The 12,643-nt window shown below is 36.5% G+C and overlaps 3 protein-coding genes across 3 annotated transcripts; 2 read left to right on the plus strand and 1 right to left on the minus strand.

Moving 5' to 3' along the window:
- Positions 1-326: 326 nt before the first annotated feature.
- Positions 327-1,239, plus strand: LOC118272609 (10 kDa heat shock protein, mitochondrial). The gene has a single exon (XM_050693312.1). It carries the CDS (start codon positions 466-468, stop codon positions 775-777), a length of 312 nt encoding a protein of 103 aa, XP_050549269.1. The 5' UTR covers positions 327-465; the 3' UTR covers positions 778-1,239.
- A 164-nt stretch (positions 1,240-1,403) lies between these two features.
- On the minus strand, positions 1,404-3,489 carry LOC118272379 (glucose-fructose oxidoreductase domain-containing protein 1). Its single transcript, XM_035588828.2, has one exon. It carries the CDS (start codon positions 3,071-3,073, stop codon positions 1,871-1,873), a length of 1,203 nt encoding a protein of 400 aa, XP_035444721.2. The 5' UTR covers positions 3,074-3,489; the 3' UTR covers positions 1,404-1,870.
- A 2,808-nt stretch (positions 3,490-6,297) lies between these two features.
- Positions 6,298-12,104, plus strand: LOC118272846 (neurogenic differentiation factor 1). Its single transcript, XM_050693311.1, has 4 exons — positions 6,298-6,625; positions 6,917-7,004; positions 7,910-8,057; positions 11,472-12,104. Exons 1-4 carry the CDS (start codon positions 6,526-6,528, stop codon positions 11,790-11,792), a joined length of 657 nt encoding a protein of 218 aa, XP_050549268.1. The 5' UTR covers positions 6,298-6,525; the 3' UTR covers positions 11,793-12,104.
- The last annotated feature ends 539 nt before the right edge of the window (positions 12,105-12,643 follow it).

Raw genomic sequence — 12,643 nt, forward strand, 5'->3', positions numbered from 1 at the left:
GCAAAACCGTAAATATTGTTATATTCTGCGTGAACAAGTTTATTAGTAGCGACACCTATTTTCAGAATGAGTATTCTTTTCAAATTCGTATTGCTACTCACTGCTAGATGGCGTTATAATATACACTTTCAGTAGATTTTTTAATTAATGAAATTTTGAACCATGGCTTCTAAAAATATATTTTTATTGAAATATATTATGTATAAATAATACCTAATGTTTGTTATGGCAATTGACTTATCCTAGTTATTAAGAAAAGTAAAATCAATCGAAATTCAAAAATGATGCTGAAACCAGGCAACACCATAAACACATGGGTAAAATGAGATGAATGAACAATTGTCAAAATCGTACAATTGCCGGTCGGTACGGAGCTCGAATATTCTAGACAGACTTCTAGATTAAAAAATCGGCTCACAGTCAGTTTCTTCACTTGTTTCGAGGAAAACTTTGACAAAAGACAACATGTCCAACGTAGTGAAGCGCCTTATTCCCCTGCTCGACCGAGTTCTCATCAAAAGGGCTGAAGCAGTAACCAAAACTGCTGGAGGCATCGTAATCCCTGAGAAGGCTCAGGGCAAAGTCCTGCACGGAGAAGTTGTGGCCGTAGGACCTGGTTCGAGAAAAGACAACGGTGACTTCATTCCTGTACTAGTGAAAGTTGGCGACAAAGTTCTCCTTCCTGAATACGGAGGTACCAAAGTGTCACTAGAAAACGACGAGAAGGAGTACCACCTATTCCGAGAGAGCGACATCCTGGCGAAGATCGACAACTGAATTGTGCTAGTTTTAGTTTTATTGATTCTGATTCTGTTTAGTTTAAATTAGTACATATTGTAGTGAATGAACATTTGTGATTGTGTAATACGCTGCTATGTTGTGAGATGGGGTTACTGATGTTAGCTATGCATTTCTTATTATAAATTTGTTACAGAAAAATTGTGTTCTTCATTTATAAATCCCAGTTTTGTTCAAATATTTCATCATTCACACATAACCTAAAAATGTCACTATGCTGTGCTTGTTCTCTTTAACATAACCTATTTTCATATCTAAAACCATTTGACACAGTTATATACCAGGAACAATGTAGAAATTACCTCATACTGAATAACTGATATGTACCTAATTAGAATCTGATAAGCAATAGTTAACATCAAGTGATAACCTTGGAATCCAATTGGAATTCATTTTACTAAGTTCATTAACCTCTTGATTGAGTAAAATTACTTAACTGCACTTTTTGTGTATTATTTTATAGAACACAGGCTTCAATGAATTGAGTTTTTATTCATTTCAGTTTGATGGCCACGCCCAGCCAAAAATGTTTGTGATAACTTACATAACTTGGTTTTTTACTACTGGTGCCTCACTCAATGTCTTGATAAGAAATAAAATAAATATTATTAGGCAGTACATAATTAAATATATTTCAAACAAGTCACATCTTTTGTACAACCTGAATACATTCATTAAACTTAAATCACAGTAAATACAGTATCTTTAGAGATACGGCCGGTTTACATATAAAAATTATTCATATACATATTTTCTGTAAATAGTATTCATATTCATTTGATGTATAAATCCATGTGCAGCATGAGAACTTTGAGTGAAAACATACATTTACATAATCATGGCAAGCTTTAAAATAAAATAAAAAAATTAAGTACATTGCTAAGCATACTAACATTGTTTCCTAATTGTTTTTGTGACTAAACTTTACTGAGAATATTAACATTTAATACTGAGTTAATTTCAGTTATCAAAACTTATGAGCTAGGTACTTATGACTTATTTATATGCATCATAGCATGCTTACAACATATAAAGGTACATAATAATGGCATACATCATTAAAATGCATAGTCTATTGTAAAGATATGGCAGTGCGTCTCACTGCGGCAGACAATGCCGGGTTGGGGTCTGGTGGTTCAGTAAGCAGCTGTACCGTTGTCCAACAACCATCCTCATTGGACTGCCGCAGAGCCTCCATAGTAGCTTGAACCCTCTGACCATCCTCAAATGTTGCTGCAGCCTTCACAGGCTCTTTCACCCAATCCATTTGCTCTTTGACTGGTAGGAATGCTTCTTTCAAAGCACTTATCATTTTACAGAGTCCCTTTATGTATGGTTTAGGGACAACACTAGAGGCACAACTCAAATCCTCAACATCAACATATATGACCTCTTCCTTATCATGTGGCCTCTTTCCTTCCTCCTCTATGGACTTAGCATTAGGCTTGTGTAGTTTACCATGAAGGTCTCCACCCTTTACAACCAAGTATCCTTTCTTGCTACAAACATATATTTCTTGATTAAAGCAAGGTCCTGGCAAATGGTTGTTCAGTGTTGCTGTAACAAGCAAACCTTTGTCCATTTGTAATTGGAATGTACAGAAATCTGGTGCAGTAATCTTCCTTATACCATTCACTTTACTTGTTTCTTCTACAAAAGTCCTCAGAACTCCATGTACTTTGACAACCTTCTGGCCAGTCAAGAAGGACACTAGATCTATAACATGACTACCAACTAATGTAAGCGTTCCTCCTCCCATAGTGTCATCACAGAGCCAGTTGTATGTGTCACCGATCAGTGGACCCATCTGAACCCTAACATCTACTAAAGTCAGTTCATCCGGATTGCCCAAGTAGCCATCATTGATACACTTCTTCATATGACTGAAAGCTGGCAAGAACCGTAAGGAATGATTGACTATGGATATCAGTGTTGGGTAGTACTGAGCGGCACGCACCATTTTCAAGGCTTCTGCCTGACAGAGCCCAGCAGGTTTGTCACAAACAACATGTTTCCCAATACCTAACGCCTTCACTGATATCTGAGCATGTAAGTTAGGCGCACATACAATAAATACTAAACTGACATTCTTCTTCAGCAAAACATCATCGATTTTGTTCGTGAAAAATGGTATCTTCAGTTCTTTGGCAGCTATTTCTGCTTCTTGTAGAGTTACACCCCATATCGCTTCAACTGGAAATCCTTTTTCTCTTAAAAATGGCACCAAAACCTTCGCAATAGCTCCAGTTCCAAAAACCCCAATTCCCGGTAACATTTTTATTCAGGCACACAGCACAGGCCGGTGGCTGTGTAGAAACTCGAACTAGCAAAGCTTCACTGTCTCTAATTTCCCACACAGCATAATAGCAGTCTCAAGAATGTTGTTTAATAATATAAACACAATTACACAAAAACTTCAATAGAAATAGGACAAACTAAAGTTCGTATTCGTATTCAATGAAAATGAGAGCTAGTAATGTATACTCGTCAATATTATCGATATTCAAACCAGTGTCAGATATTTTTGCGAATACCGTTAATATTTCCGTTACAAAACATCATTATCTGTCACAAGTTACTACATATAATTTTGCTTTGATTTATTTCAGTTTAAGACAAATTTTAACTTAAATTGTATAACAAAATCTATTAAAATATTGGGAGCCTTCAATATTATCGATATCGACAACTGTTATAGTTTACTACCTTATCTGTCAAAAGTATTTTGCTATTGTTGATAGCTGTCAAAATTTGACGTTTTCACAGGTGTTGCATGTTACTCTTTGATTTATTTTTACATGTAGTATTTCAAACTATTTGCGTAGTCGTCAAAACTATTTGAAATTCTCACATCCGTGCTTGATAAATAAGATTTATTTTTACAAGGAGACATATTTTACATATTCCTGGTCAAAATATAGAAGGTTTGCCAATTACGTTTTGTTGCCTCAACATAATAACGTCACTGTTGCGTCGCATGTGTGTTGAGCACACTAACGGTGCCGCAGCATATATCTACAGTCTTACATTAAATAAATAATTATTCATCTCCATTGGGTAGCATATCCCTAGCTAATTTACAAAAACTGAGTATGTTAACTGGGTATGCAACACAAAAAGTTTATGAAGTCACAAACCGCGAAGGTCAAAATCCATAGAAATTCGTCCCCTTAAATCCGGCAAGGCACTCGTCAAGCTAGGGGTGCGGGTGAGCGCTGCCCATGGACCCCATCCATGGGCACCGCTGATGATTAAACATTAAAATCAAGTGATCCAAAAAACTCGCAAAAAAAGTCATCTCCATTCAAGGAACATGTTCATGTTTAAAGTTCTTATCATCATCATCTTAATCATCATATTAGCCACAAAATTTGCATTGCTGAATATCGGCCAACCCGGCTTTTCTCAGCGTCGAGTGACTTCCAGATAGTTCGGTTGGAAGTGCCAATACGAATAACTACATGTAGGTACCTACATAATTATTATGATAAATCTTTGTAACTCATAAATTATTTATACCTACATATTCTTTTAGAGATGTCCATCGCAATTAATTGTACGCGTGTAAGTGGAACAAAGAATAATATTAGTTGAGTAAACAGTAGCGCAGTAAGTCACTGTATGGCGCTTAAAACGAATCACTTTTCGTCGGAGCGGTTAAATTCAATGCTTTGATACCAGCCACCTGGATTGCTAGGGTTGCTACTGCGCGCGTAGAATAAGTCGGTGTTCAGAAATAACAATTACTCCCGAATCGTGAAAAAGAACTTTGATTATGTTAATAAATTGATATGTTTGTATATACTAAAGCTAAGTTAGTTTCGCTGAGTTTGCATTACACACGCAGTTTTCCTATGGGAACTACGCTATGTGACTATGGTAATTCGCATTTTTCTAACTTAGCTTAGCTCTTGGTCCGCAACTGCTTTAAGGGCCGTCTGACAGTAAACGGTCACCGAAACCAGCGCATATTGGTAACCGTGGAGAAACTTGCAGATACATGAGGCAGATATTGTAGATATTGGAAAATATTTGTATGAAAAAATATGTATTCGGAATTAAATACAGTTTCTAAGTTTTTATACTTACCAAACATTTATTTTTATTATTATTCATCTAGTCATTTTATTATGAGTAGTTAGATTCTATGGTTCTGAGCGTTTTTCTTCGTGAGACGTGAGGGTTAGTAGCAACCCTAGTTGGATCCTATTTGCAGCAATCGTCTAACACCTCACAGTTGGAAGCCGACGCCGATCATCTCCACAATTAGGGCTGGCTGACGAGCTAATATTAAATACAACCCTCAATTTTATTGTACAAAACAAATAATTTGTCATTAACTAACACACCTTGTTAAGGTAGGTACTACCTAAATTAATAAGACAGCTTTTTATTCGTCTTGAATTTAATTTTATCTTTATTTTGAAACCGAATCCGAGACCTTTTGCTCAGCAGTCATAATTGCGGCTAGTAGACTAAGGAAGCAGTTAATTTTTTATGGTAATAGCCGGTAAATGAGCAGACCAGAGGCGTTGCCGGTCTTTTGGGGGCTAGGAATTTAAGGGTTGTTTGGGAATTGCGATTAGGTATGGGGGAATTGGGCCTCCAGTAACCTCACTCACACAACAAAACACAACGCAAGCGTTATTTTACATCCGTTTCCTTGTGAGGTCGTGGTATCACTCCGGTCGAGTTGGCCCATTCGTGACGAAGCATGGCTCTTCCACACTTAATTCTCTCACTCATTCTCAATTTATAAAAAAAAACTTTGCAGAAACTAAGAGAACTTCTATTCTAAAGTGACGCAAGGGTTCACGCGGGGTGCGTAGCACGTGTGCCAGGGAATTATTCAAAAAGTATTGTATGTCGCGGAAGTGTGACCCGCGCGACTCTCTGTCAACTTTTTGTGAGACACTTCGACGGCGCTAATTGCTTCACACTTTCTTGGGATTGATTTCATAGACCATTTAGGAAGGAGATTTTTGTGAAATAAGATTGGTTTGGTTTTTGGTGAAGTCGGACTAAAATTCACGATCGGATAAATCAGTATGTTGATAATACATAGCATACATAATTATATACCTATCCCATGCATCTTTTTACCTGACTTCAAATTATAATAGGTATAGGATAAGTCACTTACCTATAAGTATTAAAATGTATGGACCATTTATCGCAGTAGGTACCTATGTTATGCAGAAACATCATACCTTGATCTTCCTACATTTCAGCTTTAAGCAAGTAGGTACACAAACATCATAAGTAGCTAGGTATATCTAACTGATTTGCGGTTTTCAAAAGTTGATAAAATCCTAAAACACAATACAACAAAATTATAAAAACATTGACATCACTAAGTCAACCTAGACATAAAATAATTAAGGACTTGATAAAAAGAGCTAAACGTTTTGTAAAGATTTTTCACAACCATGGGCTATTTAGTTTATACTATAGCGGGTAGGTATATGAACAAACAAAAACGAAGAGGTTATATATGTTCCTGTGTAAAGCATCGTTCATTAGTCGAACAGTAATCCTGAAGTTTGTACGGGAGGGGCGAGATTTAGCGCCGCCCAGCGGGCCCGGCCGCCCGCCTTGCGTGCGCGCAGCTCAAATGATGAACGTCACGCTGTAAGACAAGAGCCACCCACCCCTAAAATTGTGCAAGTTTAAAATGTGCTAGTGCAGTGTTAGTGATATAATTAATTAATTTAGTGCAATACAAAAATGCCCAGAAAACGTGTGAACCGATCCCCGCCGGTTGAGAAACGGACAGACGATGCGGATGACGACGATTTCTTCTTTGATGATACTCAGTCAAATTCAGGTGAGTTAATTTTTCAGTTTTTTTGCATTTTTTTTGCTATTTTATTGAAATGTGTTTTTTTCTCAATGGTAGCTCTCTTGCTTGAGTTATCAATTAGATCTCTACCTACTTAATCTTAATGCTATGGGTTAGTTAGGTACTGCTGTTAATTACATTGGATTCATCGAAAAAATAATGAGATGATAAAAAAATTTACCACTTCGTAATACGTAATTTGTTGTCTAAGTAATGTACCTACTTACTTCCAATCTTATAATACTTAACAACTGAAATAAATCGCTAACCACACAGGTCGGAGTTCCCAAGAACCACAACACAGAAACGCCGCCAACGCACGGGAGCGAGCCCGAATGAGAGTTCTCTCGAAAGCATTTTGCAGGTAATTGTAAAAAATTAAGTATTTTAAAATTCTGAGTAATTTATTTATTAAATTATGGTAAATCTTGCCAAAAACAAATTGTTGGAGACAAATTGTTGGAGACAAATTGATGAGTTCACAAACTTCATGATGACGTTTTTTTTTATGAAACAAGCCAGTAATCGAGCTGACGTATTACCTGATGATAAGCAATCGCCGCCGCCCATGGACACTTGAAACACCAGAGGCGTTACAAGTGCGTTGCCGGCTTTTTGAGAGTTAGGAATTTAAGGGTTGTTGTTCGGGAATCGGGGATTGGGAAGATTGGGAAGGGGGATATTGGGCCTTCGGTAACCTCACTCAAACGACAAAACACAACGCAAACGTTGTTTCACGTCGGTTTTCTGTGTGTCGCAGTAAGATAGATAAAGTCCTGAAATTACTATATCCCTCCCTAAGGATATAAGTATATTACTCGTATATGCATGAGTAGGCACCTAATACTTATTTTTATAAAGACCATGAAGTACAACGTGTTTATCTAGAAATGAAAATATTATGAACGCATGTAACTTTTTTTTTGATTTTTCACTGCATTTCCTAAAGGTTAGGCATGCATTAAAGAAAATAAAATTGTGTATAGGTTTTTTTTTTAATTCTGATAAAGCACTATTATATCTGACTGATTGCTGAAATATAGCTGGCTTGATGAAATTAGCAGAATTAGAGATGGCTTTTTGAAATTATTACTCATATTACCTACTTAAATAACTTTGTTTTCTGGAAACTATTTATGAAAATGCATAGACGGATCACCTTATAATACCTAATTACATGATAAGCGCTGCCTGCGCTGCGTAGCCAAAGTGCATTGCCGGTCTTTTGGGGGTACCTAATTCCTACTCACCTTCCTATTTATTCTTTAGACTGAAGACCACATTACCCTGGGTACCAGCAGACACGAAGCTCTCCAAACTAGACACACTACGGCTGGCAGCATCCTACATAGCACACCTACGAGCTCTGCTACACGAGCCGAGATCTGCGCACACGCCACCGCATCCTCTTAGCTTGGTAAGTGAGAAAATTCAACTCTATTTGTATAAGACCTTGGTTTATTTTTATTTAAGCCTTATTAAGTACTAGCGGTGCAATGGTGATATATTATGTAGGTATTATACATATAAACATTCCTCTTGAATCACTCTTAAAAAAACGCATTAAAATCCGTTGCGTAGTTTTAGATTTAAGCGTATAAAGGGAAATAGGGACAGAGAAAGCGACTTTGTTTTATACTATGTAGTGAATTAGGAGTAATTACATGCAGCTGGTAAAATAAGGCAGTTGTTAAAATGGGTTTTACAAAGAATATGTACTAATAAATATGTACTGTAACTTTGCCAAAACCCTTTGGGGAATATACGGCGTGATGTTACCTATATATGTATATGCATAAGGTTTCTAGTTACTTAATGTATTTATTTTTTTAAAAGCAATCAAAATTTACATGAATTAAATTATAAATTAGGCACTTAAAACAAAAGTAAATTCTCGTAGTCTTCGTAGCGCATCTACGCCTACGCTGTGGGTTGCTACGTGCCTTGCTAAGATACCTACGGTCATATTCCTTGGATTATTTTAATTGTATCTTTATTCCCTATTATTCATTAATTGATTAGTTGATAGTAATAACTAGTAACAAAACAAAAGTGTTCTTATGTTATAAATGCCGTAGACTGTAGGGCCTCTTCCCTACTTCGTCATGACATATAGGTATACTTACCGCAATCGTAATTCGTAAACATTTTTAAGATTATTAACATATATGGAAAATCAGCTTAAAATATTTATACTAGCGTGAGTAAAGTTACACCATCTTGCGTCACGCAGGTACTTCAACATACCTACTTAAGTTTTCTTTTATATATTATAGTTAAGTACATAGATATATCATTTTAACGATTCTCACTTCTTTCAAAGTGATAATATTTTAACAGCAAACCACTACAACATCCATCAGCGTTGTTGTTGCGACAAGTTGAAAGTTTGAAACCACGAAAAGTTAGCACCAGCCCATTAATTAGAGAGCCGTGAATCTCCTGATTGTTCTCGATTTATTCCCTGTCGTAACTGTCATCCCTTTAATCGTTCGAGGCACGAGACTCGCCGGCAATGAATTAGTGGCGGGAAAGACGACATTTGCTAAACGCCACGCATGCGCTGTCGTCGCAGGATTAGTGAACACGTTCCACGAAGGTCGCCATACTTGATCGATGGCCGGATTAACAATTTGTGAACGCATCGTTAAAGAAACCATATTTTTTTCTAAATAAGTTATTAGTTTTGGTTTGTAGTGGTTGGAATTATGTGTTAAATCTTAAAATTAAGTGATGAAGTCTGGATACATAATATAGGTAAATAACAATAAATACCTAGGAAGCTAGGCACTTGTGTGTGACATAAACCACATCACATGAATATTTTTTTCTATCACTTCATTGCACCGACCACATTCTCTCTGCATCACCTAAAGGTTGGCTAGCAAGAATGCCTATGCCATAGAGTGGCCATAGGCATTTTTGCTCTATGGCATTAAGCCCACCCTTGTACAATAAAGTTGCAAAACGTTTAAAAAATAATGTTTATTTAACAATATTTAAAAAAAATGGAAAACATTCGGATTTGTAACGGTACAATCATCGTGTGTGTTCGTTTAAAGGACTGGAAAAATAAATATTTCGTAAAAAATCAAGAGTCACTTTCCCGACCCTTCCGTTCGGATACAGACAAAAAAGTAAATCGGTACAATACAAGTGGAACGGAGAAACATAGAAACAAAAAGGTTATAACAATAAACAAGAGCATTTTACAGTGCGCACACGATCTGACCAAAAGTTTGCAGCTGTTACGAGTATAAATAAAGTTTATCTCCGGACGTTAAAGAGATGCTCCAGTTTTATTGTTCTTTAGCTGTTCCTTTGTCTTATTTACTGCTTCATTACCGATGTTAGGAGGTTGTGTTTTACGTACATTCTAAAATTACTAGAAGTAAATATGTATAGACAACGATGAAAAATTTCAATTGTCCGGTTTGCGTTGTGACTAGGCAACCGGCTGCCGTGCAATGTGTAGCAGGTTCGATTCCTGCACGGAGAAACTCTTTGATAGGTAATTCCACAAATTGTTGTTTCGAGTCTGGGTATCATATGCATTTGAAATTGTATTTTTTTTATGGTAAGCAATGGCCACCGCCCATGGACACATAAACCACCAAAGGCGATACAAGTGCGTTGCCCGCCTTTTAGGGTTAGGAATTTAAGGGTTGTTGGGGAATCGGGGTTTGGGAAGATTGGGAAAGGGGGAATTGCGCTTCTGTATGTTTGTAAACGAACCCACGATACAGGAGAAAATCACCCGTAATAAGCTCACCCCTTATTACATGGGCCTTATAACATAAATGGTGAGAAGTGGGTGTACATTGTACACTGGCATAACATGCCGCCGTATATATGTGCAGGGGTAGACAGAGACCCCTTCGGTGATAAAAGGCATGACAATATTATATAATACGAAGAAATCCTTTAACTTAGATTAATGCGTCTAGCTATCTCTTTTTGATTTCAAAAGTAAAAACTCCCATTTATTATTAATTTTATTCCATTTTACTGTTATTTTTATTTTATATTTACACCTAATAATTCTGTCCCACATTTTGTTTATTCAACATATGTTTGTTCGTCAAAAACCCGACGATGTTTGTTTGAACATAAAAAGTGCGGTCAAGTTATGATGTCGCAATAAACGCATCAACATTCATATGATATTCAGCTAATTGGGTGGTCTCTCACACATATTGTACGCAATTTTTACATTTTGATGTTTTTGATTACCTAGCTTAACTAAGCAGTTATAAATACCTGCTATATAAGTTCCCATTAATATCTGATAGAAATAAAACAAAGTAAAAGTAAAAGTCAAAATTATTTATCAAATTTAAATAGACCTAGGTATACCTCGGGACTTTTGAACGTCAAAGCAAATATTATAATTAAATACTTACGTCTGTCAATCCTAATAGTGAAGATAGATGCTCGTTCCGAAATGTAGAATCCAATGGTGAAGAATGAGCAAGAAATACAACATACCTACTCATCCATGTAACAGTGGAAGGATGAGCAGTAATATCCTCAGTTTTTCCGAGCCCAACAATTGTTGATTCCTAAGCTATCAGGAGCTGCGGACTACTTAGCCGCTACTGGGTTTACCGGGGCATTTTGGAAAGCAGGGGTAGGAACGGTGTAGTTTTTAGCCAGTAAAAGTGTGACACTCCTTCTCGCCTCGCCCAAGGCGGTAGAAGTCATTATATGATATTGCCTCCTTAAAAATAAGATTACGTGCAATGAAAAATGGAACTTTTGAGTCCTTAGTTTACTTCATTTGTAGGCGACATGATTTCGGATTTAATCTAACTCCTAACCTTCTTTTCAGGCGTGGCCATTTGCTTTCCAGCACGGAGGAACACTGAGCTGCGCGATATCACAACGATGGAACATAAACCCACCAAACAACGACTCTTCAAGCAGAAACGTCCAGCCTCCAAGAGAAAGCACCCAAGACAGTCATACACACTGCGACGGCTACCAAGAATACCCTGAAAATGATTACGAAGAACGTTGCTATGAAGAAATGAACACGAACGAATCTTGCGCAGCAACTATGCAGTATTGTAACTATGGTTATAAAGATAATTATTATGAAATGAGAAGTGATATGCGGAATTCTTACGCGTCTGATAGCATGATGAATTAATAAATGGGGCCCTTGCAAAATTGTAAGCCCCCTTGACCTATTTTGTTAGTCCCCCTTTGGTAATGACCAGTTTGTTGTCTCCTATGATTGTGACCTTTTCAAGATCGGGCTCTTTAGTTCATGTTACTTGTCCATACTTTTATACACCACTAGACTTAAAGACTTAACCAAAGATTATAAACCAACCAAAGAGAGTGATTTTACATAGTGCCTAGGTACGCTGTATAATATTGGTAAGCGATTATTATTTAATTGGTTTCTTCTTATATTTTAAATTAATTATTTAATAAATATATTTCTACGTGCGATTGAGTTTTTTGTCTTATTTTAATGATCTTTGTTTATTGAACTAAATATGTTTTTGAGTATTTTCAACATAGATAAATAAGTAGGTAGGTACCTACCTCAATATTTATTTACCCATTTGATAGACAATACTTAAGTAGGTAACTACTCATCATGCCTATAAGTAAGTGGTATTTTGTCATTTAAATACATTTGAAACCTTGAAGTCATGATGTAATTTATCAACTTAATAATAAAACAAAGCGTTAAATAAGACGCGTTCTTGGAAATCGTAAAATTAATTAATGATGTTAAATTAAGATTCAACACACTGCAAACTTCAAAGAGCATTTTAAGGGATAATGTATCACAGACGTATCTGCTTACATCTTGCGAAATATTTAAATATCTACTCAACTTTGAGAGAGAAGTAGTAGTAGTAGGTAGGTAGGTAGTACCTACTTAGGTGAGTATCTTAAGACATGAGTAAGGTACCTAAGTGCCTACGTAATTATTTAGAATCACCTTTCTGTGATTGCCGTTGTCATTAATCACATTACACTCGA

This window comes from Spodoptera frugiperda, chromosome 4 (genome assembly GCF_023101765.2).
Source record: "Spodoptera frugiperda isolate SF20-4 chromosome 4, AGI-APGP_CSIRO_Sfru_2.0, whole genome shotgun sequence".
NCBI lineage: Eukaryota > Metazoa > Arthropoda > Insecta > Lepidoptera > Noctuidae > Spodoptera > Spodoptera frugiperda.